The following is a 27,762-nucleotide window of genomic DNA, read 5'->3' on the forward strand; positions in this document are numbered from 1 at the left end:
AGCCAGGAGTAACCCGGCATATTCATCTTGAAGCGGCGAGTGTGACCCAAACTTTCGGCTTAGGTCTTTGTTTGGAACATCAGCAACAATGAGGTAGAAGAGCGTCTCTTCAAATACTCCCTCGAGGCCCTCCTCCGTTGAACGTCGATTTATTGTGTATTGGGGGTCGTCATCAGAATCGTTATATATGACTGGCACCCTTGTAAGCATCGTGTCTGCGGTCCACCTAGCCTCGCCGTCGTATTCGCCGCATGACCTTAAAAAATAACTTGATTCCTCACTTTCTGAGGTTGTCCCAAGTATGAACTTATGATAGAGGCCAGATACCAGGATTGATCCACTATGTACCATGCCGAAAGGATCCCGACTAGGAGTTAGGTCGATGTCTACAAGCTTGATGCTAACGCGCCCGTATGCGCTTTCACCAGATGGAAGGCGAGGATGAGGCAGTTTATAAACAACTGGGCGGCCAACCGAAGCAAATGAAAAGGATGGTGCTAAATACTTGGAGGGGGCTCTCGCCGGTGCCTCTGCAATGGACCATAAAAGGCCAAGCTGTACGTCGTTTTTCCATAGACCTGCTATATAATCGTCATTGCACCTTCTTGCAGCTGTCATAGCAAGTCCAGATAAAGCCGGGAGCCTATCAGTGTCTCGTGTTAAATTCTTTTTGGTGTAGATTGGTACAATCATGTGCCTCCACTCCTCGTATGTTGCAGCCGGAATATTTTTGCGCTCCGAGAAAGGTCGATGGAAATATTGAAACCTGTCAGAAGAAACGAAGAAGCCATTCCCAAGGCTCAAAGCCCCAAATGTTTGAGTTGATCCGCTAAGGCAAGGATCGCCAGGGCCAACGAGGCTACCGTTCGAGACTGTCTTTTCTTTCAGATTGTACGATTGCGTCCTGAAGTGAGGGGAAGAGTCCACGATTGTAAGATCCGAGGCAATCGTTCCACATTCGCAGTCGACAGAAGATTGACACTCCCACATAATCTCGCTCCCATGAAAAGCAACGCTTCTCCGTGCAAGGACGGTCTCCTGCATGCACCAAGCTCTGGACTGTACGGAGCTGTCCATTAGCGAGAATCGGAAGCCAGATCCAGACGGCTTCGCATGCGGCATGCGTTCTCGGGCAACAATATCAAATATTCCACTTCCTTCTTTAGACTCGAGCAAAGCGTCCTGATAGTCCTTGCTCCGGGATCCGAGAAACCCTTCAGTATCGCCTGATGCGGATGCTGCAATGACGACAAGGTACGCCTGGGAGTAAATGTCACACATTTTAGCAGACTCCACTTCCCAATCAACAGGGTCATCCTGAACAATGCAGAGTGAGTCAATCCAGACATATCGTACGCCGAGTTTCTGCGCGCAATATATAGCGTCGCGGAATGTTTTGGGAAGCTCTTGGAAGCTTAGCCCGTGCAGATGTTCTTTTAGATTGTCGGTCGATGTCTTCTTGCATTCAACGGAACCCCAGCAATGGCTTAAAGCAATATATCGACCTCGCACCCGACCATTTGTTTCCAGTAGCTGCAAAGAAGGTATTTCTGGGCTCCCGTTAATACAAAGCACTCGGTGTGGAAGTAGCGTGGCCGATGTGTCAGCGCATCTTGTGTGAGTATGGTTCGTCTCACAGACACTGATCCAACTATTGATTTTTTCAAAAACTTTATCTGATGAAAATTCGGCTTCAAGTCTCTTAGCAGAAGGGAGACCGAGAGTATTGAATTGGTAGTCGGGATTTCCTTGTATGGATAACATCCATCTAGAGAGAAATGGCGAGGTGTAAGATACAGCTTGCCTCACGGCCAATCGGTCTTTGGCCACCATAACGGTCACTGTGATATTGTATTCCTCCGCCATCGGAACTGTGGCGGAAAGGCTGCGGTAAACAATCGAGCAAACGGTACAGTTTCGATGAGCCGACGTCCTCAAGTCGGATACGTAGATCTTGTGAGGCGATACCCAACCTTGCGACTCGACATGATGATCGGAAGACTCGAGCCATTCTGTCTTGACTGTTTCGGGGACATGGTCAAAACACGTAGCACAGCAGCTCGTCGGTATTTCAAGTAACTTATCATACTGTTCACTCTCGTTTTCGGACTTTTGCTGATCAGGCTTCTCTGTCGGCGCAATCGCTTGTAGTGACCCCAGACGTGAGGCGAGCTCTGGAATCACGGCCTCCTCAAAGGTATGGTTCTCGTGTCCTTCGCGACCATTTTCCCCACAACCATGACAGAACTGAGCGTCTTCGCATGCTTGACACTTGAGGTAGGCCGATGTAAGTTGTACTTCACAAGCCTTACAAAAGCAGTTCTTCCGGTCGCGATCAAGGTCTGCCAAGTTGATGTAACACACTTCTCGAGTCTTGTCTCGATCAGTTACGGCTGTGTCCGTGGTTGGTAGTGTGGCTAGCACGTCTGCTGGTGGCTTAGCGGGCCGAAAAAGTGTGAGAACAGGGTTGCCACTTTGGTCCCAGCTGGCTTCTAGGTGGGTGAAGCCCGCTGTGGTATCATTGGAACCATCTGCCTGAGATGACATTTTTCAATTGTGACGATCTTATAATAGATAGTTATAGCTTGATTGTAATAATTATGACTGTATCATATTGGCGAGCTTGAGGAACGTCGGCAAGATGGCGTAAAGGCAAGAGTCGAGCAATGGTTCAAGGGGCTTGTAGCTAGATTTAATTACCCAGGTTGCCTGATTGACGCCAAGAAGTTGGGCATCAAAACAGGCAGCAGCTATTGCTTGCATTATTCCCTTCCATTGGCTATGTGGCCCCTCAGAAAACCCATATGCGTCAGAGGGAAAAGTTCATCAGCCTATTGACGGACGCGTGCCATGTGGGACGTAAGCTATATATCCGTCAAAGACTGCTAACATTGTGTGCATACATTTTGTACAAAAAATAAAAGGCTTCACTCTGAGTGCTACTTCCAAAAAACAAACTGATACAGTATAAAAAAAGGAACCAAAATCGACCATCTGGGTTACCAGGCGGCCAAAAGATTCAACGAATGGCAGCACCATCGTGCTTTCAACCACCCGGCACCCCTGCTCGAATGTTGTCGTATTGACTGTTTGGGTAACTCAGCTGATTGGAGCTTTTATCCTGCGAGTTTGTGCCCCCAAGAGCATCGAAACTTGTCGCAAGCAGGCTTCCCCCGCCAGTTTTATCTCCGCTGGCTTCCCAGAACATTGAGCCCCCAAGTCCTTTGCTTAGCAGGTATGAGACCTTGGTTCTTACAACAGCAGGAGTATCGTACGAGATGAGTTCTCTGCTAGCTGAGTCGTAGCTATATGACGCCACCGCTGTGGCGTCATACAATTCAGTTGCTCCCGCGCGGGGCAGGGCTTTGTAGTCCCAAACGCCATTCTCCCACGATCCGCTACCGACACCAGAAAACGACTGACCGATGCCGTTTGTCTGCTGGAAAGAGCGGCCATAGACAGGCATTCCTAGTACAATTTTCGACGCCGGAACTCCCGCGCGGAGATAGTCGGTGATGGCGGCATCAGTTGAGAATGGCGTAGACGTCGGATTGCTGGTGTTCAAATACAGATTCGCTTGATGGCCACTATTGGTATCCCATGAGCCAGCATAATCGTACGCCATTAAGTTGAAAGAATCGATGACATCCGAAATAGCTTTGAGATTCAAGATGCTATAGTGACTTGGGCCAGCTGGGGATGCGATTGTCAAGAGGTAGTGGTAGCCCGGAGTATACTGCGCAGCATAAGTGTCTAACTCGCTTCGGATTGCCTGGAGCAAGAGCACAAAGTTGGAGGCCTCGACAGCGTTACTCGGGTACTCGTAGTCAACGTCAACTCCGTCGAACCCCCAATCTTTCATCAAAGTCACTGATGACTTGGCAAAAAGAGCTCTGCTCTCAGATGTGCTGGCCGCAGCAGGGAAGTTGGTGGACCAGGTCCAGCCGCCGATGCTTAACATGACCTTCATACGGCGGTTGGCCTTCTTTAAGAGATAAAGTTGCTTAACACATCCATATGCGTTGTTGCCGACGTCATTCCAGGCTTTGCAGCTGTCAGCGCTTGCGGGAATGAGCTTGTAAACAATAACCTACAGTCGGTTGGGTAGTGCTTCTCAAGGTCGGCATAGGTATCAGCAGAGTAGCTGTCATGGTAGCATGATTTAGCTCCTTTGTTCATGAACTAGTTCTACAAAACTGGAATTCAAAAGACTAACACTTCTCCGGACGGGCGAAGATTCATAAATGCATATAGAACATTGGTGATTTGAGATGCTGGAAGATTCTGAGGCTGGTAGTTACGGCCATAAATCGCCCTTCATTGATGTTAGAGTCTGTGGCTGGACTTGGTAGCAGATGGTTTCCTGACATACCAGTTCGTGAAGTATACCGCGTTGGTATAGCCATCTAAACCTCGTTTGGTGAGGTTAACTGGCGACGCCTCCGAAGGGCGAACAGTTTCCGACAGTATCGTAGCCATGGCGATGAACGAACGGAGGAACATCATGACGGTTGGAACGACAATAAAATAATTAAATAATCTGCAAACGTAGTGCGAAGGTTGTGCTGACGGTGCACATGAAGAGATCAACTGATCATATTATGCTAGTTGATTCCGGCAAAGTTAAACACGACGCTATAAAGGAATCAGACATCAAGTTCAAAATCATTGTTCTTGCGCATAACTCGTCGAAAGGTCACTTGAAGGTCGCATCTAGTAGCAACAGAAACGTTACTTCTTCTGCTAATAGACATTTTTCTTTTCAAAAGTTGTTATCAGATCCCACAGGCTGCTGTACTGATGTCTGAATTACTAACGGGCGCACTCATCGCGTCGCTGGTGCGTCAACTCCAGGTGGTAACATTCAAGTCAACCATGACCTGCGAACATGGCTGCTCAATGTCCCACCAGCCTAGCATATGACATGCTCCAACAAGACGACTGGCTGCAACAAAACATTCGGAAATTCAGATGGAATTTTTTTTATGCGAGGGCGAGCGCTAATACTTAAGGTGAGGACTTCATGATGGTGCCCGGTGAGTGGCTACCGAAAGGTGAGGGGACGGGACTAATGCAGGTGTAGCCGGCCTTTTACGTGGCTAGCACAACGACAGAACACTGTATTGGCTGTTTCCAATTATCTTCATGAGCTACTTCCAATGGCCATGTGCCTGAAATTTGGTGAAGACAGAGCGAATGACCGAGTCGCGGCCGAATGTGACCCTCCATTTGAGCTCTCATCGCTCGTTTAGGACTGGACCAATGTGAGCACATGCTTTGATTACAGGGAACCCCCCAAGAACTGGTTCTTGATTTCATCATCTTGCATATTTTCCAAAAAGCATCTAAGGTGTTCTAAGCGCCGGAATTGTTTTTATGACTTGTTGACACCTAGCGAAAGCTCTTATAAAACAGTCGTGGAACACATGTAGCAAAAAAGAAGAAGAAACTCGTTGAACAAGATCAGCCAAAGCGGTGCCAGCGTTATACTGGACACCACACCTCATTTAAGAGTTCCCACAACACCACACACCATCCTTCTGGAGGTGGGGATATGATAAGGCGGGAAAGGTGCATCACCCGCTCCGCCTTAGGTCCCGAGAGCAAGTACCCCAAAAGGACCATGCGCCGTATGAGCTGCTGCCATCTGATTCCTTGCATATTGTAGAGTAGTATCGGCGGTTTATTTCGAGAGATTATTGTTATTTTGTCGATTTATGAGGCTTTCGTGTGGCACTTCATCATTTGCAACGTTGCAAGGATAAAAAAAGGGGCCCCTTGCGCAGACTACGGATCATCCCCAAGAAACGAACCAAAGATCACCCTAGCGAAGATAGATATAGATACCACTGGCTGCTACCCTACTCTACGGTGCATTCGCTATCATCGTCGCCCAAAGAAATCTAGACGGTTCCGCATGTGACAGTTGGCGCCTTGACTTTGGCAGTCACGTATCGAAAGTGACCCCATGGATTGAACAGAGACAAGGTTACTATACTATAGCTATGCCCCATGATACAAGGCGCATGCAAATCAAATGTTACATTTAGCTTGCGTATCAAAAATCAGGCTCACTTTTGTTTCTCGCTATGAGCGCTCTCTGAGTCTTGCGGACTATCTTCCGTCATCGCAACCGGCTGCCGGGTCACCAGCGCCGCCGGCTGTGATGATAAAGCAAGCTTTTTTAAAATGCCAGTACTGGTAAACGCCACTTCAGCGCCATAATATTCAATGTCTGCTAGCTTCTCGGCGAATTGTGTTTGTGCATTTCTGATCCGATGGCATCGTTTGATTGCTCACATGGAAAAGCCCGACGCAATCAACTCAAAGAGGCCAACAACCGGGCCCATTCATATCTTAGAACTTTGCGAAAGCAGAAGGCTGAAGACATCCTTCTATGCTCAGGTAGTGTAGCTGCTTAGATTGAGAAGGGGACTGAATATCTTCTGGCAGTGCTACCGAGATTTTCCCTCGCAATAGTCACCGCTTTGTCTAAGAAATAAATACCATTCATGCCCTTCGATCAGTCCTTTTGCCAGAAAACGTGTATTATGTTAGACATAGCTCTTGGTAGAGTTCTAGGAATACCAAATGTTTTAATGGTTCTTTTCCCTTCGACATAGATATTAGAACATAGTTAGGACATCTGGGGTTAACACCGCCACATTTATTGCAAGCCGTAGCCATGGGAGCATGTATGCACAACCGTAGCCGCCGATCCGTTTGTTACCTGAGGTTTTCTTTTACATGTAAACCATATGACAGAACAGAGTTGAGACAGAAGCAAGATCGCACGCAGCAGCAGACAGAGAATTCATTCTGGGGTTCCGAAGATTAGGAAGTGCTAGTCGTGATAGTCCCAAATAAATAGCCCCGAATAAATTACCAAGCGCACATTCAGTAGCTTCGCAGTTGAGAAAGAAACCGAAACTCCATTTCTGCCGTATTAAGCTTCTTACTCACAAGATCAGACTTACAGATACAACGGAAAGATTCATAGCATGGGCTAGAAAGCCAGCGGAGCGAAGTCATTATCAGGACCTGCGTCCTGGGGTGCACGGCGCATCATAAAGGACAGGAGAGGTTGTGGTTTTGTGTGTCTGAGCTGACCGTCCTAACATGTCAATGTCTCATTTCACTGTCCCACTGTCATTTCAGTTGGTAGCCGACATCTGTGCAAGTACACATCTCGATGTCCCGGAACTCGTCATACTTGTACCAGTAGTAGTGGCAGTAGTAGCAGTATTAGCAACAGTAGCCGGAGATAATAGAGGATTTATTTTAATCGCAGTCTTAACCGTAATCGGAATCGTGATCGTAGTCTTTATCGTAGTCGTGTTCGTGATCGCAATTGAAGTAGTCGTAGTCGTATTTACAATGTTTACTGAATTCGGCGACAAAAACCCATGGCTCCTCAGCTTTCAAGGTCATTGCCTTCGATACCGCTTGTTCCAGTACTCAAACGGCGACCTTGAAGAGATAATTTCATTTCATTCCAAAGGGCCTTTGAAATCCTAATGATACAACAATTTACATGTGCTTAATGTCATCACTACTGGTACTTGAGACAAGATGGGGTGCACGTGGTAGATGACGGTAAGACGATACCATGACAGCACAAATAGTGGTCACGAGGATAGCGGCGTCTTCATATTAAGTACATGGAGTAAATGTGACGAGAAAATTGATAACGCGTGGCCAAGGGAAGAAAGAGGAGAAAAACTCCTGACATGATGAGGATCTGAGGTTAATAGCAAAGGGGACAATACTATATCTTTCGTCAGACATCAAAACAGTAATAAAAAAACACAAAAAGATCACTCCCTGTTCTCGGACAAGAGGGCAAGAGATATGCCGAGCCGTTATGTAATTAAAAGTCCGTCGATCATTTGTAGCTAGAATTTAAGCTTTATTCCTACTACAAACAGAAATCTATTTCTCCTCTAAACAAATGAAACATATATTGAACGAACTTCAATGCCCAGTCTTTGGTACGTATGGCGTGTTGAGGAGCTCTTTCAACTCCCCGAATGCCTTCAATATAACATCCGATTCTGCCTCCCATTTCCTCTGTGATTCTTCACCAATCTGACCCTGACTCATGGCAGTCATCAGATCCGGGCCAGCGGCGCCCGCAAAGGCCAATGCCGGGCGAGTCGTCGCAACTCGGAGCTTCATGCCCTCTAGCGTCTTCTGCGCCTGCAACGATGCGCTATTGCCGCCCATGATGCCGTAGCTGACGATCACAATCGGCTTCCCAATCCACTCATTGTACAGGTAGTCGATAGCGTTTTTAGTGCTGGCGGACATCCCACTGTTGTATTCAGGAATAACGAGAATGTAGGCGTCATACTTGGCGATTTCGCTGCTCCAGGCTATGCTATGCTTGTGGGCGAACTTGGCTATGGTAGGTACCTGAGCAGGTATAACCTGTTCGTCGTAAATAGGTAGGTTGAAGCTGGCCACTTCAATAAGAGATAAATCAATGCTGCTGTCGGCGGCATCTGTGGCGATGATGTGTTTGACAAGCTCTGCGATCTTGGTGCCAACACGGGGGGTTCGGGTGCTTGTCGCAATGACAGCAACTTTTCCAGGAGAACTCATATTGACGGGATCGAGTGCTTTGGGTGATTGAGATATTTAATACAAATGATTAACGATTGTGAGGTGTTCTTAATGTGTGTGTTGCCAATGCAGCTTTCCTGAGAAGGGCTGAGAGCTGGGCCTTTATATTCGCAAGCTTGTGTTTAATGAACGCCGCAAAACAAACGGCCTGGTAATTTCTACATCAATTTATCCTCTTTTTTTATCATTTCAGTCAGCGTGCCGCCCGGGTTCGCCCAGGGCCTGCAGAATTGTTCATCTTTGGTTTGGACCGAGAGCACGATATAACCGCGCGCATTGGCTTGGCTGCTTGGCTGCTTGGCTGTAATCAAATATGCAGCCATTGTCAGCGTAGTCACATTTGTAGCATGGGAGATTTCCTGTGTCTAAGACAGGTTATAAGCATCAAGGCCTCATCCGGGCTTTGTGGCTTTTGTTTGGTGCTTACGGTTGGGGGCTGCGCGCGCGGCACCTACTTCGTCCAGTGTTTGTTAGGGAAAGGCGAAACGAGGGGTGCGGGGAAAAGGGAAAGGCGAGGCGAGGCGCGCGGAGTTGAGTCATCTCCCACAAAACTCCGCAGCAAATGATGTTCACTCTTGTCCTATTATGATGCAAACAAGTTCGACGGCGAGGCTTGGAATTGAAAATGTGAGTTACAGGAGAAATCTTGCAGTAAAACATAGTCAGCAATTGCTGCATTTGTTGGCATCTGTGATCCACCAATCACAACACGGTTCCTGCCTTGGTGGCTCAGTGGTAAAGCGTCTCACTCGTAATGAGAAGATCGGGCGTTCGATTCGCCCTCGAGGCAACCATTATTTTTTGCAGTTTCGCCCTTCTCGGAACAGTTTTGGCTAGTGTGCGTGGCATGTATGTTTATGTGCTTTTCAAGTTATTCAATAAGCTTGAGACTGTGTTCGGTGTTTTGCATTGGCAAAATGAATGAGTACCACCTGTAGCAGCCCCTAAGTGATTTGCCGGCTTTAGCTCTCACAGTCCTCCCAACGCTTATTATCTCCTCTTCCCCCGAATTAACTCATATCAAGTATTGTGTGTGGAGGTGAGTTTCTTAAACTTAACCTCGCCGAAGCTTTCTGTTCAATAAAACCATGAACCTAGAGTATTTGCTGTACCGCCCGATACGGCAGTCAATCTTTTAACACATTAGAAGAAGAAGAAAAATGTGATTTGATTCACAATTCTTATTTCACTAGATATTGACTGATAAACTCTTAGGCGATAAACTCGGGCAATAGTTTTGACATCATGGAAATTCTCGTGTTCTTAGAATACGGGAAGTGGGCATCATTCCAGATCCTGATTTTCAAGGAACAACCCTGAGCCAAGCTTAGTTGCAGCGGCAACTATCTGTCCCGAATCCCTATGATACTTGTCAAAAGCGGTTACGTCGTTGTCGTCTTCGCATAAGCACCTCGAAGAATTGGCATGGTCAGGGTTGCCACGGTCACTCGGCCTCGGCGTTAATGATGTTGCATCCGATGGACGACTGTAAACGGCTCGTTTATGAGATACCGTGCTTCTAATCCAACAATACTTTTTCCCTGGGTCCTCAGCCATTCTTGCGCCCCAAGACTCACCTCTTTTGTTACACGTTTTGCAGCAGGAGCCGGTGAGACTGTTGCAGCCGAATGGTTGCGCTTCATAATAATGGCTTGACAATCTTTCGGGTCCGAATTACAAGCTGGAGAACTGATTAGAGCGTTTGACACTGAAAGGAAATCTCTGAAATGAGGTAGACCAGGACATGCGGAAGTGGGACGGATGTTTTTGTAATGGCCTCCATGTATCACATGCGACGCAAATTGGTTTTCTATGCGAAGACCTATTGTAGGCCTCCAGGCGATAGGATAATTAATTTATTCTGAAATCTTGGAATCTCACGCGTACAAATATCATACAAGTTAATGAGCAAGTTCTTGGTTTTCTACCAATATAACATGTACGCTAAGAAAACATGTATCAAAACTTCAGATCTGATGCAGTAGAGTTGGATCATTCAGCTCCAAACTGCATATAATGATGACGTTCTACTTAACATATCACATTTAAATATCGCAATACGGCTTAGCTGGATTTGGCAGGTGTGGAGCCTCGAATCCCTGTCAGCCAGTAACTACGGACTATTGTTATGTGCTTCTTCCCTGTCCGATTCTTTTTGCGACATTCTCTCCATCATATTGGGTTGATGGTAGACAAATTGAGGGACGGACCATTAATCATTAGTTAATTCTGCTGCACGAGATCATAAATGCTCTCCATTACTGCTGGGAATATTCACTTCCAACGCTACAGTTCATGGCGACCCAATAAATAAACCCCCATGATGATGCCCACATCGAAGTGATAATATTTATTGCAAGTTGCGGAAGATATCTCTAGGGGAACCATCTAGAATGGACAATGGCAATCCTACTGGGATTTTTCTTGCCTATGCAGCGGGGGGGGAGGGAAATCGTAGACAGAATGCGGCAGGTATCATTTTGACGTTACAAAGAGCTGCCCGGAGAACTTACATTATCTCAGGTACAACGCAAAAATGTACAGTTTTCGTATTTGGAGAGTACCCATTTCTATTGAGAGGCTCGGAGAACAACATCCAGATTCTATTCAATGGAGATAACTATAATGTTGGACACCAAACTATTATTCGGTAACAATGCAACGCTGTCCTGATTTTTATGGGCCGTTCTTCTCCGGGAACTTCGGGGATACACGCCGCTTCATTTTGCAACGTGAGTGATGCCTATTGTATACAAGCTTGCGGAAGACTTAATTCAACAAGGTAGGTGATAGATACAGTTACAATCAAAATTGTATCATAAAGTCTTGAGCTTGCGGCGAAAAATACTCGGTGTGCAATAATACGGTCATTATAGAAGCTATGCCTGTGCCAGCATGTGATTGCGAAACTAGAAAAGCTTTTCCTTTCTAGGAAGTCGTTCGCAGCTTGTCTTCGTCATCGGATATTCATGGACACCGAGCTTTCAAGCTCGATTTCATCACTTATGCAAATAGTATACGATCAAAACGGGAATTGTGATCAAGGCGTCCTCGGCGAGAACCCGAATATTCCGAGGTCTGCAGCCGATCTCCAGCTTTTCTTTGCGCAAGGACGATTTTGACAATGCCAAAGAGGAGTACTATGGCTAGGCACGAATACTTGTTTTCGTTTTACAACTAACTTTCCCGGAAGACTCGGTTTCCATGCTCCAATCCCGAGTTATGCGAAACCAGTGGCCAGAGTGTTTGAGGACTTCGCTATGGGCCTACGTCTTCATTTGGGACCATTTTAGGTTTTATGTCAAACCGTTAGCAGAGATTGATAGCCCAATCTTCGTTCATGAGGCTCCTACCTTGGCCAAATCAGCTCGGAAACTCCAAAGTCCAGTGGCACCTGCTTTCACACCCTCCGTCATCAACGGCAAGGAGTATTTCGGAGATTGATTTCCGAAATGCACGGGCACTGACACAAGTACCATACAGCATAGATCCGTATCGGAGTTTAGCAGCTGCCCGAGGCGACAAGGGCCAGCAGCATCTGCGTGTCACTGGCAAAGTGCCACGTCAGATCGACAACCATGGCATAGAGCGATGATCCCAAGAAGAGTGACATTTCTGAAGTGGCCAAATGATTTATTTTGTGCAGAAAATCCAAGGTCTCTTGCGCTGGAAAATGCGTGATCGAGGCATTCCAGGTTCTCATTTCGAGCCTGTTACCCAAAACCCAGCTGTAGGCGGCTTCGTCGCCAATACGACTAGTTGGAAATACCAATGGCAAGGGTTGTACTGGGAGATGGTAATGAGCTTTCCCTGATACCGGTAGATAACAGCCAACCAAAAAACGATAAAGTCCGCCGCTTTACACGATCGGGCGGGGACAGATGCCGACAGTGCGGGCCTTGATGCACAGTTCATTGCGTGGCCGATGATGAATGCGGGCTGTGGAGGAGAGTGATACCGTTAATTCCGTACTTACCTGTCAAGGTGTGACATTCTTTGCCGCTGGCCAGGGTATGCTCGGACTATTCGACGGAGAAGTTCAACCCGATGATGTACTGGTGGTCGGGATCGGTCTAATAAAGCGTTGATCTGACCGCCAGGCGGGGAGTTCGCGCTCGTCGGAACTCCTCTAATGAAAATTTGAGAATGTGAACAAGAAAAGTCCACCAGGAACGGCCCTCTTGCTGTAATCATGAAAGTCAGGACTTTGGCTCTAGCCCGCTATGCAAGGGATCGCTGTTGACGGCTCCCCCAGACGGGCTAAGTGGGTTGATGATCACGGATCGGAAATAGACCTTATTATTCTCCGATTAAGGAAACAAAGCCTGTGCGAGTTTTGAAACGGGGGAGAAAAAAAAAACAAAGAGTTGAGACGGCATAAGTAGAGTCAAGGCTGTATCACTGTTGAATCGGGAAGGTCTTTCGACCCTATCACACAACGAAGTCCGACCCCGTTGCCCTCAGTTCTACGTCCCCGACTGACTCAACAACACTCCCTCACGTCATCTTCGTGTCGGCATGCGCCATGGCACGTCTCTTCCGCACAAAAAGGCGCACTCCCCGAGTCCCGCATAGAAACAACAACTCCATTATACCCCCAACACTCAGCTTTTCAACTAGTGGCAGTCTGCAAGACTTTTTTTTGTATACAAACGGATTGACACATCCAACCGAGCCGGCCGTTGGCAAGCAAATTTTTAAAGGTGCAGGATGCCACACTCGGTGCTCTGAACCATCTAGACTTTGTGGATTTGAAACAAGAACCCAAACTGCGTCGCTCCTTTAGGGAAACCATCTGATATATTTGTCTCGCATTGCCAAACCACGTCCACCGCCGAGTACTTGGCCGTCGTACCATAACTTCATATCCAACAACGTTGGTATGGCAGGCCGGGGTGGACGAAGGAACGATACAGGCTCAAGGCGGGCGGCGCTGTTCCCGTACCATTCACTAGGGCCGTCTCAACTTTGCCTCATGAAGGGTCATTGGCGACTTCGGGACCTGCGGCACAACGTCTTAGCATAGCCCTTGCAATATATTTTAGCCCTGTCATCATCTCTCTCCGCATTCGTATTATATGGCCGTCATGGTCGAGTGCATTTCTCTTTTTGGATCCCCTGGTTACTTCCGTCACCTCATAATCTATCCTTTTCATCTGGAACGATCCGAAGTTCCTTTTCGCCATCTTCCCCCGCCACACACTCTTTTAATTTCAAGGAAGAAACACTTCTATCTTTTCCTGCGAGAAGAAGACGAAAACTCAGCAGGCCACGATGTTATTTCGTCCTCTGTTCTCCTTGTCCCTTGTTGCGGCCACAGTTCTTGCCGCTCCTGTCTCTATACAACATACCAGCTACAAGCGCGACTTGCCTACCATCCAAGCCGCGCTGAATACCATCAACTCGGCGCTCCAGGACCTCGACAACTCGGTCAAAGCCACGAACAGCGTCACGCTCGGCGGTGGAATCCAGCTCTTGAGCGCGGTAACCAATGTCAAGACTACGATCCAGGACGCAACGACCCAAGTCCGGGGCTCGGAGGTTCTCAACAAACAAGATGCGCTGAACCTAAAAGCCGCGACCGACGCGCTCACGAACAACGTCAAGGTGACAATCAACGACGTTGTCGCCAAGAAGGCCCTCGTTGACTCCCTTGGCGCAACACCGCTGGTGGCTGCTGCTCTCCAAGACCAAAAGACTGCCAGTGTCGCCCTCGCCCAGGCTCTCGTCAGCAAAGTGCCTCCTGAGCTGGGCGAAGACGCACAAAAGAGCGCGACGGCTCTTAGCACTGTTCTGGATCAAGGAATTGCAATCTACCTTGGCACTGCCGCACCTGTTGCGGCACCTGCCCCAGCGCCGGCTGCTCCTGGGGGCGTTGCAGGTGGTGCTGGTCCATCTCAAGCTGCCGCTTCCCAAGCCGCCGTCGTCAATGAAGCCGCCGCGGCTCAGGATGCTGCTACCGCTCAAGAGGCAGACCCAGTCGGTTCCGCTGCCACCGATCCACAGGGAGCGGAGGGGTTTCTCAGCGGGCTGATAGGACTTTTCGGAATGATCTAGAAGCACTGAATTATACTGGATAATCACATGCGCGATCAAGTGTGACTTTTGAGCATGGACGCGGAGGTTTACTACGGCAGGGTCCGTTCTGAAAATGCTAAGCGGCTTTGATATTCAAATTGGAGTGGTTCTCTCAGTCCTAATGTATCAATGATTCGAGAGAAGCAAACAATATTTCACGTTCAAATCCAATAAATCCATCTGCATTACCGTCTATTCGTGACTTTTATAGCCGTAATCACGAGAAAAGAGCAAATACATCAACGTGGAATGAGTCTTGGCGTTGACATGTTGGTCAGCCTTCAAGCATGAATTCACATGGTTTTGAATGTTGATGCTGTCAAAGTTTAAGAAACAGGCAAATATTCGGGCAAACTTGTAGCAAATACTGTACATCATTCAATCATGCTACAATTATTTACAAAGTATTCCAACAAGTGGGCGATACTGCCCCGTAACACATAACCGCAAACACCTTCATCTTACACTGCTTTCTTATTGGTTGATCTGATTAGACCTTCTACTTTAAAGAGACTTTCCCTCTCTTTCAAATGCTGTGAACTTTTGTACCGACGACCGTGCACGGTACCGTCCTTCTGCAGGACCAAGTCCTTCGCGATCCAGACTCAGCGGGATCTCACCAGAGGTGGCTTGGCTTTCAGGCCGCAGACGAGTCATCTCATCATCGGGATCAGTATATCTGCTGAACCTTGACTGAATGAACAGCGGCGGTTGCAGGCCGTATTGGCTGGCTGGCGGTGTTCCGAATGGGTTTTCTCTGAAATCGGCCTGGCCAACGTCGACTTGATTCAAGTACGGAGCCGAACTCAAACGCCCTGACATTATCCTGTTAAGGCCACCACGGCCAGATATCATAGAACCACGCATGGATCTGACGGATCCCCTGATTGATCGGACACGGCTGTATGCCTCTGGCCGGGGTGGTAGGACGATGGGTTTTTCGCCGTTCATGCGCCTTGTGCTAAAAGCGACAATTGTGCGTCCAGAGCCGTCTCGACCCAAACCAGATGCATCAACAATCTCGTAAGGGTGGCCAAGGCCGGCAATCTCATCTTCAATCTCTTCTCTGGTAAGAAGAGCTGCCTCGTAGTCTTCTTCGCCGGGCTTGGGCATCCGGGAGTAATCTCCTGGCTCCTTGGATCCGTTGGGGACGTGGAATATGAGGTCGATACGAACAACGGCGTAGAACACCACAACAAATATCTCCATCATGAAACCGGTGGTGTAAAATACCTCTCTGCTGAATAGCTTGTTCGTCGTGTCTGGCGCTTCGCCGTTAAGCGTTGCTGCAAGGCGTACGGCATGGCCGCCAATCAAGAGGGTAGCGCCGATCAGCAGAATGGCAATCTTCTGGTGAGTATCGCCTTGGCCGAATCGCTCAGGCCTCGGGCCCGGAATTACGGATGCCACTACCACTGCGACAACGGGCAGTACCGCCAGTAACATGATCCACGACACACCGGCCTTGAGAAAATTCTGAGCTGTTTCGATACGGTCCAGGTCTTCAATCTTGAAGAAAGAGACGCCGATCGATGTACTGTTCAAGACGACAACTGCCGGCACCGAAAACAAGAAGAAGAGGACAAAGACTCTGAAGGCTGGGTGCCATCCAAAGTGCGGGTGGATTGATCGAATGATCCTTTGGGCAAAGAAGATGTTGACTACCATGACCACGACGGCTCTGTATGCACGTTAGTGAGTCTGATTCTCATGTAAAGAACAACAGTAAACTTACCCTCCGAACTGGACAATGAGTGCAATGAGGATAACCACTCGAGTCTTCTGAAATGCCCAAACAATCCTCATAATACACGTGATACTTCTCACCAGGCAGAAGTCAAACATGAGATCGGAGAGCAAGAACTTGTGCCCGCGTTTGGCGTTCGCCCGATAAATCCTGATGTGCGTGTATGCACCTGCGGCAAAAAGCAACAGGAAGAGAATTGACACAGGCACATCAATATTACTCGACGGGTCACCACCGATGAAAGCACCCTTAGACGGATCGATGACCCGTTGAACAGGCGGCTGTTGCGGCGCTGCTCCTTGCGGGGGCGGCTGCTGTCCGCCAGCTGGGCTGCTTGTAGTTGCCGGTAGAGCAATTGGCGTCGCCGCTGATGCACTCGCTTGGGCTGAGGTTTTTGGTGACGGAGCTGAAAACACTGGTGGTGGAATAGTCGTGGTCTGAGCTTGCCTCACTGACGATGTAGAAGGAGGCGGTGGTGGTGGTGGTGGTGGTGGAGGTGCGACTGAGGATGTCGTCTTGGCCTGAATTGAAGTTGAGGGTGCCGCTGTCGTTGTTGGCTGGGGAGGTGGCGTGGTAGGTGCCGGTGGTGGTGTCGTTGAAGTTGTCGATGTCGTCGATGTCGATGTTGATGATGGCGGCGGTGGTGGTGGTGGTGATGGTGGCGGCGGCGGCGGCGGCGGTGGAGGTGTAGTCGCAGCAGCAGCCGTTGACGTTGACGAGTCCGACGTCGCCGCTTGTTGCGCTGTAGGCAAATTTGCTATGAAAGAGATTCCATCCTGTCTCGCTTCCAACTGCACTGGCTGCACGGGATCAATTTGCAGGCCTGCCGCAAAAGCAGCCGCTATCGTAGCGACCTTGAGCAGCCACATCTTGGATGTGAGATCAATGAGGGCCTTGTATGGCTCTCAGAAGTCTTCTCGGTTGCGATGGTGATTAGATTTAAGCCATGCCAGCATGTGATACCGTAGAATAATAAACACTCAGACGACTGAATGGCGATCCGGAGAAAATTAAAAAGCACGAGAACGCTCGCACCAAAAGAAAGACTTATCGCCGTGTGTCACCACGAGATATTTGATCGGTGGTTGAGAAGAAGGGGCGGAGGGGGTTGATCAACGATTAATCAAAGGCCGGGATCGAACAACCCAGGTCCCGGTCGGAAGAGTCGGCCGGGAACGCTGACGACTTGATAGCCCTGGAAACTGGTGTACGGTCCTTTCAAGGAGGCCTGTTGTCTGGCAATCCTGGAAACATAACATTTGTGTCAAGTCCTTCCGTGGCATGCGTCACTCGGATCTGTGTGTAAGTTGACAGAGTTAGAGGAGGGGTTTCAGCGACAGGGTCTGCCCGCCACCCACGCAGAAACATGCACTATCCCTACAGCGTCCGCTTTGATTATGTAGTCCGATCTCAATTTTTTGAGTTGGCTGAAATGCGAGCACACCACCAATTGAGCCAATTCCTATGGGATGCAACCTTTTACGCCCCAGACAGTCTATGGGTTGTGACTTTCTGAGGCAGCTCCGTGACAGTGTGCGGAAGATGGGACGGGGTCGTCCGACATACCCGGCCTCCGCGCTATCATCTTATTCAGAATGGGAAATATGGCACCCAGTGAAACGTCAACCGCGTAGGAGGCTAGTAAGAACTCGGCAGGAAAGAAACCACATCACCGATGTACGACTCCCGATTCTGCTATGCTACAACCACTCAATTGCTACCGTCATCCGAAGAGAGAAGAGGGTGCAGGAAACAAGGCTTGGATTACAAACGGCAGGTTAATCAATCCTGGCTGCCACCCTGGAATATTGGTACAGGGATCTTCCCTTGATATTCAGGATTCAATCGTATCCTGCGTGAAGGAGTACTAACCTGCCTGCCTAATGCATGTATCTGGAGCCTTGGCTAGTAACACATCGGAGATGCTCGCTCCTCATCATACCACGTAGTGTATGTGGCTAGTCATCTGAGTTCAGTTGGTGAAATGCTATCTGTGGAAGCGCGTGCTACTATCTCTTCTTCCAAGATTTCTATAGTATGAATCGGTGTTACACCTTTGGAGGTTATCAATCCCAGTTTGCCCCGTCATCAGTCGCGCTGGTATCCGGTTTGGGGCCTTGTGTTCCAGAGTCCTTGGTAATCGGCGTTAAAATAGGGCTGCCAACAATCCGTCATCCAATGCTCTCAAATTCAGGGACATCCTTGGTTCTGGAGCCACACTTCCGAGATTATGAGTCTTTCCACGATCGATGTTTGTATGAAGAGGCTCAAATGGGTAGTGGGGGGTAGTCAGTCGGGATCAACAGCGCACAAGACGCGGGTTGCTCTCCCATTGGCTGTATAGATTAGTCTTTCAGACCCGCATGCCTATGTAGGATGAGAGCAGCATACCCTTGCCTCTCACCTCTTTAGTAAAGATACTATTAATACCAAGAGCTGCTTCTTTAGTACCGGTACTGCACATTACCTTTTAAGCTTCTAAAAAGCCGCAGCCCGACTTGCCGAATTCCAGTTGTGATGCTTCGGTACCTATCATGTCATGATATCCCACCGAGATTCAATACAATGAACAGCATGACTGGAGCTTCAATTCATATCACCAGTGGAAATTATCCACAACACAGCCAAAGACATATCTAACAACTTGATGGGTTGTAGCTAGACAACCTGATTTACAGTGGCTCCTCATGGATGCTTAAAGCATATTAGATTACATCATTACATCAATATTATTAAAAGCATCACGGCGAAATCGCCTTGCCTAGAACACTGAGCCCGGCGCGTGTTTTATAGACCAGAACTCAGTACATATAATAGTGGCAAATTAGCAGCCTCTGATACATGCTCATATCGCACCATGGCAACATAAGTCTATTGTTTGTTTATTGTACTTGCCAAGGCGCCAAGCCGAATTGCCACGTATCTTCACTCGGCGAAAGCATGGAGCACGCCAACTGTAAGAGTACTGCCCGGTAGCTATCATTTGCTAGACCAGGCGGCAGGAAGAACAAAGACCAGCTATAGTAAGAGGAAATCAAGAGTACCGAATGGAGTCTTCACGTTGTACAGAGAGCAGCCCACACGAATGAGGCTGAGAGCAACTTACACTTTTGTGTTTTGACCAGCAAAGTATATTCATTGACATGACGCACGGCCTCGGGGAGCGGAATTCGGCACATGCACTAATCGCCGGGTCGTATCTTGGTCGCCAGTTTCTTCCTTTGTCAAACATGAGCCGAAACTAGATCTCGTTTTTTAAGGCTATCGCTCCTCATCTGGCCCTAAGATATTTTGGCCATCTATTCCCATTCCCTTGCACAATTCGCGGTCGAAAACTCACCTAATTTAGCGTGTATTTTATCTTTGTAATTCATTTTAAATCAGTTTACCTCTAACCTCTAAATTAGTGATTCGGCCTCTATGTACCTACAAAGCTTATTTCGTTTCATCGAAGACTGTTGTACATCAGCCATGCTTAGGTTCTTTAAAGGGAGAGCAGAACCGGAATGCGGCCTCCTTGAAAGTCCGTCCCATGACAACGCAACGGGATTTTTGATCCCCCGGTTATCCGTGCTTTCTTGAGAATCGAGGAGATGCGAAATCTGGAAAACGGCTTCATTGTTTTAACACTTTGAGTTTTCGCAACATATCGTTTGGCCCCAATATATGCTCACGGACACTTGGAAAAATCTTATTCCATGTCAACATAGGAGACCACTAGGCCGAATCTGCGGGATGGTAGCTAAGGTTTCCGCTTCCCAATCTCGACTTGCCAAGCTAAGGTCTAGACTCTCCATTTTCCCCGGGCCGGATGTTTCGTTCGGGCCTATACCTCGTTCATTTACTCCAAAGACTGCCTCCTTCGGACCTTCGGGTATGCAGCCTGGCCAATCTTAAAAGTCTAGGTTAGAGGCAAGAACAGGAACAGAAGTCTGTTAATCAAGACATCGTACGAATCCCAAAATTTAAGTTATATGGCAAACCGAGATTGGATAATGTCATTGTGCCAGATACGGTTGCCGCGGAAGTGGCAGCACAATCGTGGCAAATGGGATGAGAACACCGCCATCTCGTAACGCACAACAATACGAGCCGCGGTTTCGTATTCCCAATATTGTATTAGTAGCCATGTTGATTAGTAAAGCCATAAAAAACGCCGTTGTGTGATGTCAGGTCATAAAATATCGGCCGTTGGTAGTTTTGCTTTTCGAAGTTTCCTCGTTCCATATGATGTATTTATGATAGACTACACCCGAATCAAGCTATTTGCACGGCCGATATCATATGTGGACAGTTGCCGAGTAGGTCACCTCGTTTGGACATAGTCGACGCGAGGACCAACTATCGATCCTACAGTGGCGGATGAGTAAGAACAATTCGTGCATGGCTTAGTCGCAAGTCTGTTCTCAAGCCACCATGTGCTACGCGCCTCAGATGCAGCAAAACTACTGTACGCAGACCACTACTGGGGTACATATTAAAGCAAACTCTATCTTTACCCCGCAATCATATCGCATCACCAAGGTGATGTTTTTTGTCACTAGAGATATACGGCGTTAATTGCTGCCCGCAATCAGCGGCGTCGTTTTTGTGACATTTTTGGAGTCCAAGTTAAGAAAAATTGCCACGGAAATCAATCAAGGGATTTACCCCGAAGCCTCGGCTACACGAAGCTTATCGCACCTAGAAAAACAAGTTAGTTTTCAAGACGAAGGGGGAATTAGTAATGTCTTGGATTAGCACGAATGGAAAGTGAACCGAGGTCTTTCGCCACCAAGTTTCAATGGCTCGCTCCGTAAGCGTCCCATTAGACAAAGAAAGCTTATTCGAGGGGGGTCGCATTTGTGGCGTCCCGTGGGGGGAGGGGATGAAGGAAAGTAAGGTTTCCCGTAGGACAGATTAAACTTCCCTTTCTCCCAGTAGAATATTCACATTTACTAGCAATTAGAGGGAAGAACATCGACCAATATTGACCCCCCAAAGCTTGCAGAGAGTCAATACCTCAGCCCCTACCCGCCGTACAACAAGCAGCCCAAACTCAAACTATGCCGTCTTCGAACTCGCTTCCCAGGCCGCCATACGACCCTCAACTGATCGCCGCGATCAAAATGGTGACACCGTACCCTCGATCAAGGGAAGACATCGTCGAGGGGCGGGAGATCCGGGCCGCCATGATGGCTCCTTTACAAGCAGCCGTTCGCGATGACGAGGGTCTTGTGGTGGAGGATCGTACAATTACTGGGCCCGCGGGCGATATTCCGCTCGTCATCTTGCAGTCCAAAAATCCAAAGTTGGCCAGTGGCCACCGGCCAGGGGTCCTCTTTTTCCACGGAGGCGGAATGGTCTTGGGCGACGCTTTTTTTGGGATACAACCCTTCACCCACGTCGCGAAGGAGCTCGACGCCGTAATCGTCAGCGTCGGGTATCGCCTTGCACCCGAACACCCGGCCCCGGCCCCGCAGGACGACTGCTATGCGTCCCTGGTTTGGGTAAGTGAGCACGCGCAGGAGCTGGGGGTTGACCCTGCACAAATCATGGTTGCAGGCGCCTCCGCGGGCGGCGGGCTTGCGGCCGGCGTGGCTCTCAGGGCCAGGGACACAGGGGGTCCAAAACTCTGCGCACAGCTGCTGGTGTACCCTATGCTGGACGATAGGGACACGGGCGTATCCAAGAATCAGTTCAGAGAGGATAGAGCCTACGACAGCACCGATAACAACGCTGCCTGGTCGTGCGTGCTGGGCCACAAAGCAGGCTTGGAGGGCGCCGACGTGAGCCCCTACGTTGCCCCGGGGAGGGCGAAGGACTTGTCCGGGCTGCCTCCGGCATACATCGACGTTGGGACAGCGGAGCCGTTCAGGGACGAGAACGTGGCGTACGCAACGAAGCTATGGGAGTGCGGTGTGCAGGCAGACCTGCATGTTTGGAGCGGTGGCTTCCATGCATTCGATTTGCTGGGCGTGCAAGTCGGGGCGGGTGTTGCCAAGGCTGCGCTCGAGACAAGAATGGGATGGGTTAGGAGAATTTTTGGCAAACAGTAGATATTCAATGCTGCCTCAGGGACAAATAGAAGGGGAATGAAGAGCGCGTAATTTGTGAGGTTCATCTGCTGTTTGCAAACATCATCTCAAGCTTGAAGCCACGCATCCCCGGCACCCTGGAAGTTCGTGCTAGTGGAACCTCCGTATTCCGTCCGGGCCGTCGGCTGACATTCAGGAGGCAGAAATTTGGTTCACTTGCGGGTGTTAGTCAGTTGCTAGGATACTGAGAATGAGTTGATGGGCAGATTATCGACAATGTTTGCAGGGCAGCGGCTGGGAGGTTGAATTCGGGGCGTGGGCTCTCCGTCTTTTCCACACAGCCGGGTCTCTGATGGTCATTGAAACAGTCTGACCAAATTCGAATACGAAAGGAGTGGAAACTGCATTGCGGGTGATCAGATCCAACGTGAGACCTCGACTCCCTAGCTCATTGCCAAGCCATGGGTGCGGCTATCAGACGAATGTACTTGGATTGGGAAACTCGTTGCGACCACCACAGTCGTTAGCCAACGTCAAACCCACCTTAGTCATGACGGCGCGCGGATGGCGGGCAAACAAATCTCCCCGTAGGCCACCCTTGCCCGTGCACCTGTGCAGCGGAATCTCCATGCCGCTGTCTAGGCGTCAAACCTGGTAGGGAGGTCAGTGTGTCGACGACATGTTGCTGTCGTCTGCCAAACTCGGACGACGGCAGAATCAAGCTTTTGGACTGAAGGCGGTACACAGTTAAGTGGGATAATATCGACAGGGAGTGGATCCAAACAGGAAATCGAGGCTAATTGGTGTCCTTTTTCGTATCTTGTGTCCAGGAAGATGCCGGCAAGACCGTGGAGGACCTTGCTCCCGTTTCAGGGGACCAGGCCGGGTTGGCCATGGTTGTCTTGCTGCCGTCAATGCGGACTGTCAAGGAATGAAAGAGACCCGGGGGGCAGAGTCGAGCGGGGGTGGGAGCTGGAATGATGGGAAACAAACTTCGAGACGAGTTCCGCGCCTTGGCCATTCGGGGCCACGGGCTCCCGTCACTAGTCCAGACGGCGCAGCCCGCCGTGCGATCTTCGTCGATCACGGCGGTCGGCCCTTCGTTACTCCTGGCGGGTTATGGCTGTGTACAATGCACCGAAGGGTTTCGCAAAGACCTCCGAACTCCGTGTCATGTTGATGGGGGGTCGGCGGGGCACGACTTCTCGACCAGACTCCTCGTAGCTGAAGCGATCAAATATCGTCGAATCATAGAGCCAGCCCCTGCATGCACCAAGTTAAGCATACCCAGCAACAAGGGAGACAATAACCGTGTGTGCCGTAGAACAGATGTAACTACAAAATTCCTTCCCGTGTGGCCACAAAATAGCACCCCTTCTTTGGCTGGGAGAAGTAGTGATTCTTGAGTGAAGGGTCCAACAACAATCGGGAAATCATGCGTGTACGATGAAAACCAACCGTAAAGCATAATGAGGCGTTGGCGCCTGGAATCCCTCTCAACAGACTTTCCTTGGCAGGTTGGCAAGGAAAGCCAACGGGATTTGTGTCGAATGCCGTGCCGTGTGCCGACTAACTCGTCGCCCAGTCGACTGATTTCCGTCCACCGGCTAGAAAAGTCCAGTCCGTAGAACCCCTGGCAAAATCCGAAGATTTGGTGCCATCCGTTCACGCCTGGCAGGAATACCGGCAATGACATGACTTTGGATGCTCTCCGCAACGCAGCATGGTCATCGCTGTTGTGGCGAGTACGAGTACGGTAGCAGGCTATAAAGAGTTCTCCCTGGATCATTGTCCAGGGCAGGGTCTGGAAATCTGCACTGGCTGCGAATAAATCTGGCCTGACGCAGAGTCCTTGGACAATATTGTCACTGTTTACATGGGGAATAAAGCTGTACAGCGGGTGAGTTTGGTCTATTGGGGCCATTTGACGGACCAGTCGATCATGACCTCCAGCGGTTTATGATGCTTGACAAGTGTCACGCGCCAACTCCATCTTATAAAAGGCATTTATGTGCCGTATGATCTTCCATTGAAGAACACAAAATGCTGTTTCGCTGCGAAGAGGGCTGATCATTTCCTCGAACGCCCTGCTGTGTCTCACTTTGGATCGCCGGGATGTCTTCTGAAAGGCTCCCGCGTTTGAACGGCGATTATGACCTCTGGTGCAACTGCAATCGCAACTTTGAGCCCTTTGGGACTCAGCTGGGCGTGGTGCCAATGGCCTCCTCGCAGGATCTCCCAGACTTGGGCTGTGGCACAGCATGCTTGCTTGGGTATGGCCGGTCAACGTCATTCGGCATTCCAGGCCGAGCCCCATCCACCCGGCTCGCCAAAAACTGGGCGGCTGGGGATGGAGGGATAGCCCTCCTAGTTATCCATGGGCGAACCTTGCCTCGGAGCGTAACCAGATCGAGGGCGACGAGCGGCAAAGCCTATAGGAGGGTGATCTGCAGTCGCCTTACGAAATGGAGAAGAACTGAAATCCTCCAAGACAACCAGTCTCGCTAGCGCGGGGCAGCGCCGGGTCGAGGTGCGGCCGCATGCGGCAATGCTGTCTTGGCCGTCGGCGAGGCGGATGAGTTGCCCGCAGGACTGCCGCCGAGGCCGGTGCAACGTCTAGATCGACCGTGCTGTCGGGGCGCCGCCCAGCCCACCACAAAGAAAGGGGCTCTCGATGGCCGCATTGGTTTACACAACCACCCATCAAGGCTTCCACGATTCAGGACAGCTTTCCATGGTGTCACCGCATCCGGCAGATAAGCCCCACTGCCGTGTAGCTCTTTAGACTAGATGCGGCTCGGTGTGAGGCTACGTGGGCCATCGCCTCCGCGTCCTCCCAGTGACCTTAGTGCCGCCGAACCATGGCGAGCTATGAACTCTACAGGCCGCTTCTCACCAAGTTCGAGCCAGCTCTGGCTTCGCCCTGGCTGTCGAATGTCCCGTTGCAGTCATTTGAGCTTGCAAAGCTCCGCCCTTTGCTTTGTTAGCCCCATCAAATAGTCGCATGCTATTCTTTTCATCGTTGGCTCTGCAAGGAGGTATTGTTCCGGTGATGGCTAATCTATACGGAAGATGGGGGCTGCGGGTCGTGTCTTTCATGGTGAAAGCGTCCATGTCTTTCCTCGCCATCTATCCTTAGAGCATTCCTTCCGCACATCTCCCTAGTTCCGTGACACCCTGTTCTCCATCGATCTCTTCCAGAACAATACCCCAGGGAAGGATCATGAGAGATCCCTGAATACCGTTTTTCGAAGGTCGCCAGGAATTCCGTACATCTGCCTCGAGTCCTCGCAGCGAAAAAGCCCTTCGACACCTCGGGCCTCTTGGGACACTCAACCGCCCAAATGGTAGACAATTATGACTGGTTCCCCGCAGATTTCGAGAGGAGTAGTTGGGTTTATTACGGGATAGGGATGGTATTCATCCTGCTCAGATTGTGTGTTGAATCCCTCCAGCTCATCTCACGACAACCGAAGAAGCTAACATCTCGTGAATCCAGATACGGCAGGGCAAGGAAATTGGGAGGAGCACGCAACTATCAAACCGACGACTATCTGCAACTGGTGGCCGCTGTGAGTCCAAAACACACCAAAGCAACCCCTCCGTCAACATCGAAAGCTAACTGTCCATCCGCCTACAGTTCTTCTATACCCTCCTTTTGATCTCGCTCAACGTGGTCCTCAAGCATGGCGGCTCAAACCTCTACCCGCCCGAGCTGGAAGGAACCTTCACCGCGGACGAGATCGCCGACAGGATAGAGGGCTCCAAGATCGTCCTCGTCTCCGAGCAGGCGATGCTGAACCTCATCTACGTCCTCAAGGTCTGCCTGCTGATTCTGTACACCCGCCTCACACTGGGCCTCGCCGTGCAACGGATGGTCCGCTGGCTTGGCATCTACGTGGCCGTCGGCTGGGTCGCGACGCAAATCACGATGTTCTCCGCCTGCCGGCCCTTCAAAAACTACTGGGCCATGCCGCCCCCGGACCCGCAGTGCACGACGTACGAGCATTACGCGATACTGCAGGCCTTCTTCAACATCTCGTCCGACATGCTGATGCTGCTGGTCCCGCTGCCGCTCGTGTTCCGGATGAACGTGGTGTGGAAGCAGAAGATCATCCTCACCTTCATCTTCAGCCTGGGCATATGCGTCATCATCGCGGCGCTGCTGACCAAGATCTTCAACCTGGGGAGCCCGTACAGCCCGACCTACATGATGTGGTACGTCCGCGAGGCGAGCGTGGCCGTCTACGTGGCGAACCTGCCGCTCTTCTGGCCGCTGCTCAGGGAGTGGTTCCCGGTGCTGCGGAGTCTGAAGACGGCCGGCGTGATGCCCTCGCCGAGCGGGCCGGAACGCACGCCGCACAAGGACTTGCCCCACGTGTCGTCGATGGGCGGGAGCCGGGCCCTGGTGACGCCGATGACAGGGAAGAGGGACACGTTCGACGGCTTCGGCATCTGGCTCCACCCGGGCGACCTCGAGCTGCAGAAGCCGCCGCGGACCCTTAGGCCGAGCTCGAGTCAGGAGTACATCTTGAGGCAGGAGGGGGAGCGCGACAGCCCGACTCGCGGGGAGGCGGAGAAAGAGACGGAGAAGGAGACAGGGAAGGAGGGGAAGAGGAGGTCGTCGCACTCCGAGATCATATTCAGGGACAAGGAAAGCAAAGAACAGCACATGCGGCGGCAGACGATGGACCTGGATCTGGAACGCGGCTTGTACAGCTGCTTTGCCGACGAGCAGCTCGGAGGCGACGTGGGAAGGCTAGCTCCGCGGCCACCCAAATGATACGAAGGCGAGACAGGACGGCGTTTGGCGGAGACTTTTTCTTTTGTCTTGTACTTTTTTTAGACATTAAGGGATACCCTGGGTCTGCTTGGTGTTGGATGGCAGACGATGTAAAATTTAATACAACTTACCGGTCATTGAACCGATTGATACCCGGCATCTATTCCGAATGGCAATGTGCTTGCGATGACATCCGAACAGGCCCATTATTGGATGATGGGCGGCCTACATCGTAACTTTCTCTGGCGGCGAGGTGCGGCACAGAATACGGTCATCCCAAGTCCTTGATCACACGTCATGTTGCCGGTTGAAAAGGAGCAAAACAGTAACCACTGCGTCCCACCCCCCTTTGACACAAGACACAGTAGTCAGGTTCTGCGAGACACCAACTAAAGGGATCCCAGCGTACTTGTTGCGCGAACCTCGCCTTGATCTATGTTCGATAAGGCTCTATAACGGTGTTCACAAGATCGACCGAGATCAAACGAACCTTCAGAGGGTGAGACATCTTG

The 27,762-nt window shown here is 50.1% G+C and overlaps 7 protein-coding genes across 7 annotated transcripts; 3 read left to right on the top strand and 4 right to left on the bottom strand.

Annotated features, from left to right (window-relative positions):
• Positions 1-3,046: 3,046 nt before the first annotated feature.
• On the bottom strand, positions 3,047-4,506 carry EsH8_II_001193 (glycoside hydrolase superfamily; the record flags this gene model as incomplete). The annotated part of the gene is made up of 4 exons (XM_083264491.1): positions 3,047-4,044; positions 4,095-4,144; positions 4,217-4,315; positions 4,373-4,506. 4 exons carry the CDS (start codon positions 4,504-4,506, stop codon positions 3,047-3,049), a joined length of 1,281 nt encoding a protein of 426 aa, XP_083121813.1.
• Positions 4,507-7,974: 3,468 nt separating this feature from the next.
• EsH8_II_001194 (NADPH-dependent FMN reductase) lies at positions 7,975-8,604 on the bottom strand (the record flags this gene model as incomplete). Its single annotated transcript, XM_083264492.1, has 1 exon — positions 7,975-8,604. One exon carries the CDS (start codon positions 8,602-8,604, stop codon positions 7,975-7,977), a length of 630 nt encoding a protein of 209 aa, XP_083121814.1.
• Positions 8,605-13,899: 5,295 nt separating this feature from the next.
• EsH8_II_001195 (cell wall mannoprotein 1 family protein) lies at positions 13,900-14,682 on the top strand (the record flags this gene model as incomplete). The annotated part of the gene is made up of 1 exon (XM_083264493.1): positions 13,900-14,682. One exon carries the CDS (start codon positions 13,900-13,902, stop codon positions 14,680-14,682), a length of 783 nt encoding a protein of 260 aa, XP_083121815.1.
• A 525-nt stretch (positions 14,683-15,207) lies between these two features.
• On the bottom strand, positions 15,208-16,509 carry EsH8_II_001196 (uncharacterized protein; the record flags this gene model as incomplete). Its single annotated transcript, XM_083264494.1, has 2 exons — positions 15,208-16,384; positions 16,439-16,509. 2 exons carry the CDS (start codon positions 16,507-16,509, stop codon positions 15,208-15,210), a joined length of 1,248 nt encoding a protein of 415 aa, XP_083121816.1.
• Positions 16,510-16,699: 190 nt separating this feature from the next.
• Positions 16,700-17,319, bottom strand: EsH8_II_001197 (uncharacterized protein; the record flags this gene model as incomplete). Its single annotated transcript, XM_083264495.1, has 2 exons — positions 16,700-17,192; positions 17,243-17,319. The coding sequence occupies 2 exons, from the start codon at positions 17,317-17,319 to the stop codon at positions 16,700-16,702; spliced, it is 570 nt and encodes a 189-aa protein (XP_083121817.1).
• Positions 17,320-21,558: 4,239 nt separating this feature from the next.
• Positions 21,559-22,488, top strand: EsH8_II_001198 (alpha/beta hydrolase; the record flags this gene model as incomplete). Its single annotated transcript, XM_083264496.1, has 1 exon — positions 21,559-22,488. The coding sequence occupies one exon, from the start codon at positions 21,559-21,561 to the stop codon at positions 22,486-22,488; it is 930 nt and encodes a 309-aa protein (XP_083121818.1).
• Positions 22,489-25,811: 3,323 nt separating this feature from the next.
• EsH8_II_001199 (uncharacterized protein) lies at positions 25,812-27,250 on the top strand (the record flags this gene model as incomplete). The annotated part of the gene is made up of 3 exons (XM_083264497.1): positions 25,812-25,903; positions 25,967-26,039; positions 26,108-27,250. 3 exons carry the CDS (start codon positions 25,812-25,814, stop codon positions 27,248-27,250), a joined length of 1,308 nt encoding a protein of 435 aa, XP_083121819.1.
• Between the last annotated feature and the right edge of the window lie 512 nt (positions 27,251-27,762).

The sequence above is a fragment of the Colletotrichum jinshuiense genome, chromosome 2 (genome assembly GCF_051148585.1).
Source record: "Colletotrichum jinshuiense chromosome 2, complete sequence".
Taxonomy (NCBI): domain Eukaryota; kingdom Fungi; phylum Ascomycota; class Sordariomycetes; order Glomerellales; family Glomerellaceae; genus Colletotrichum; species Colletotrichum jinshuiense.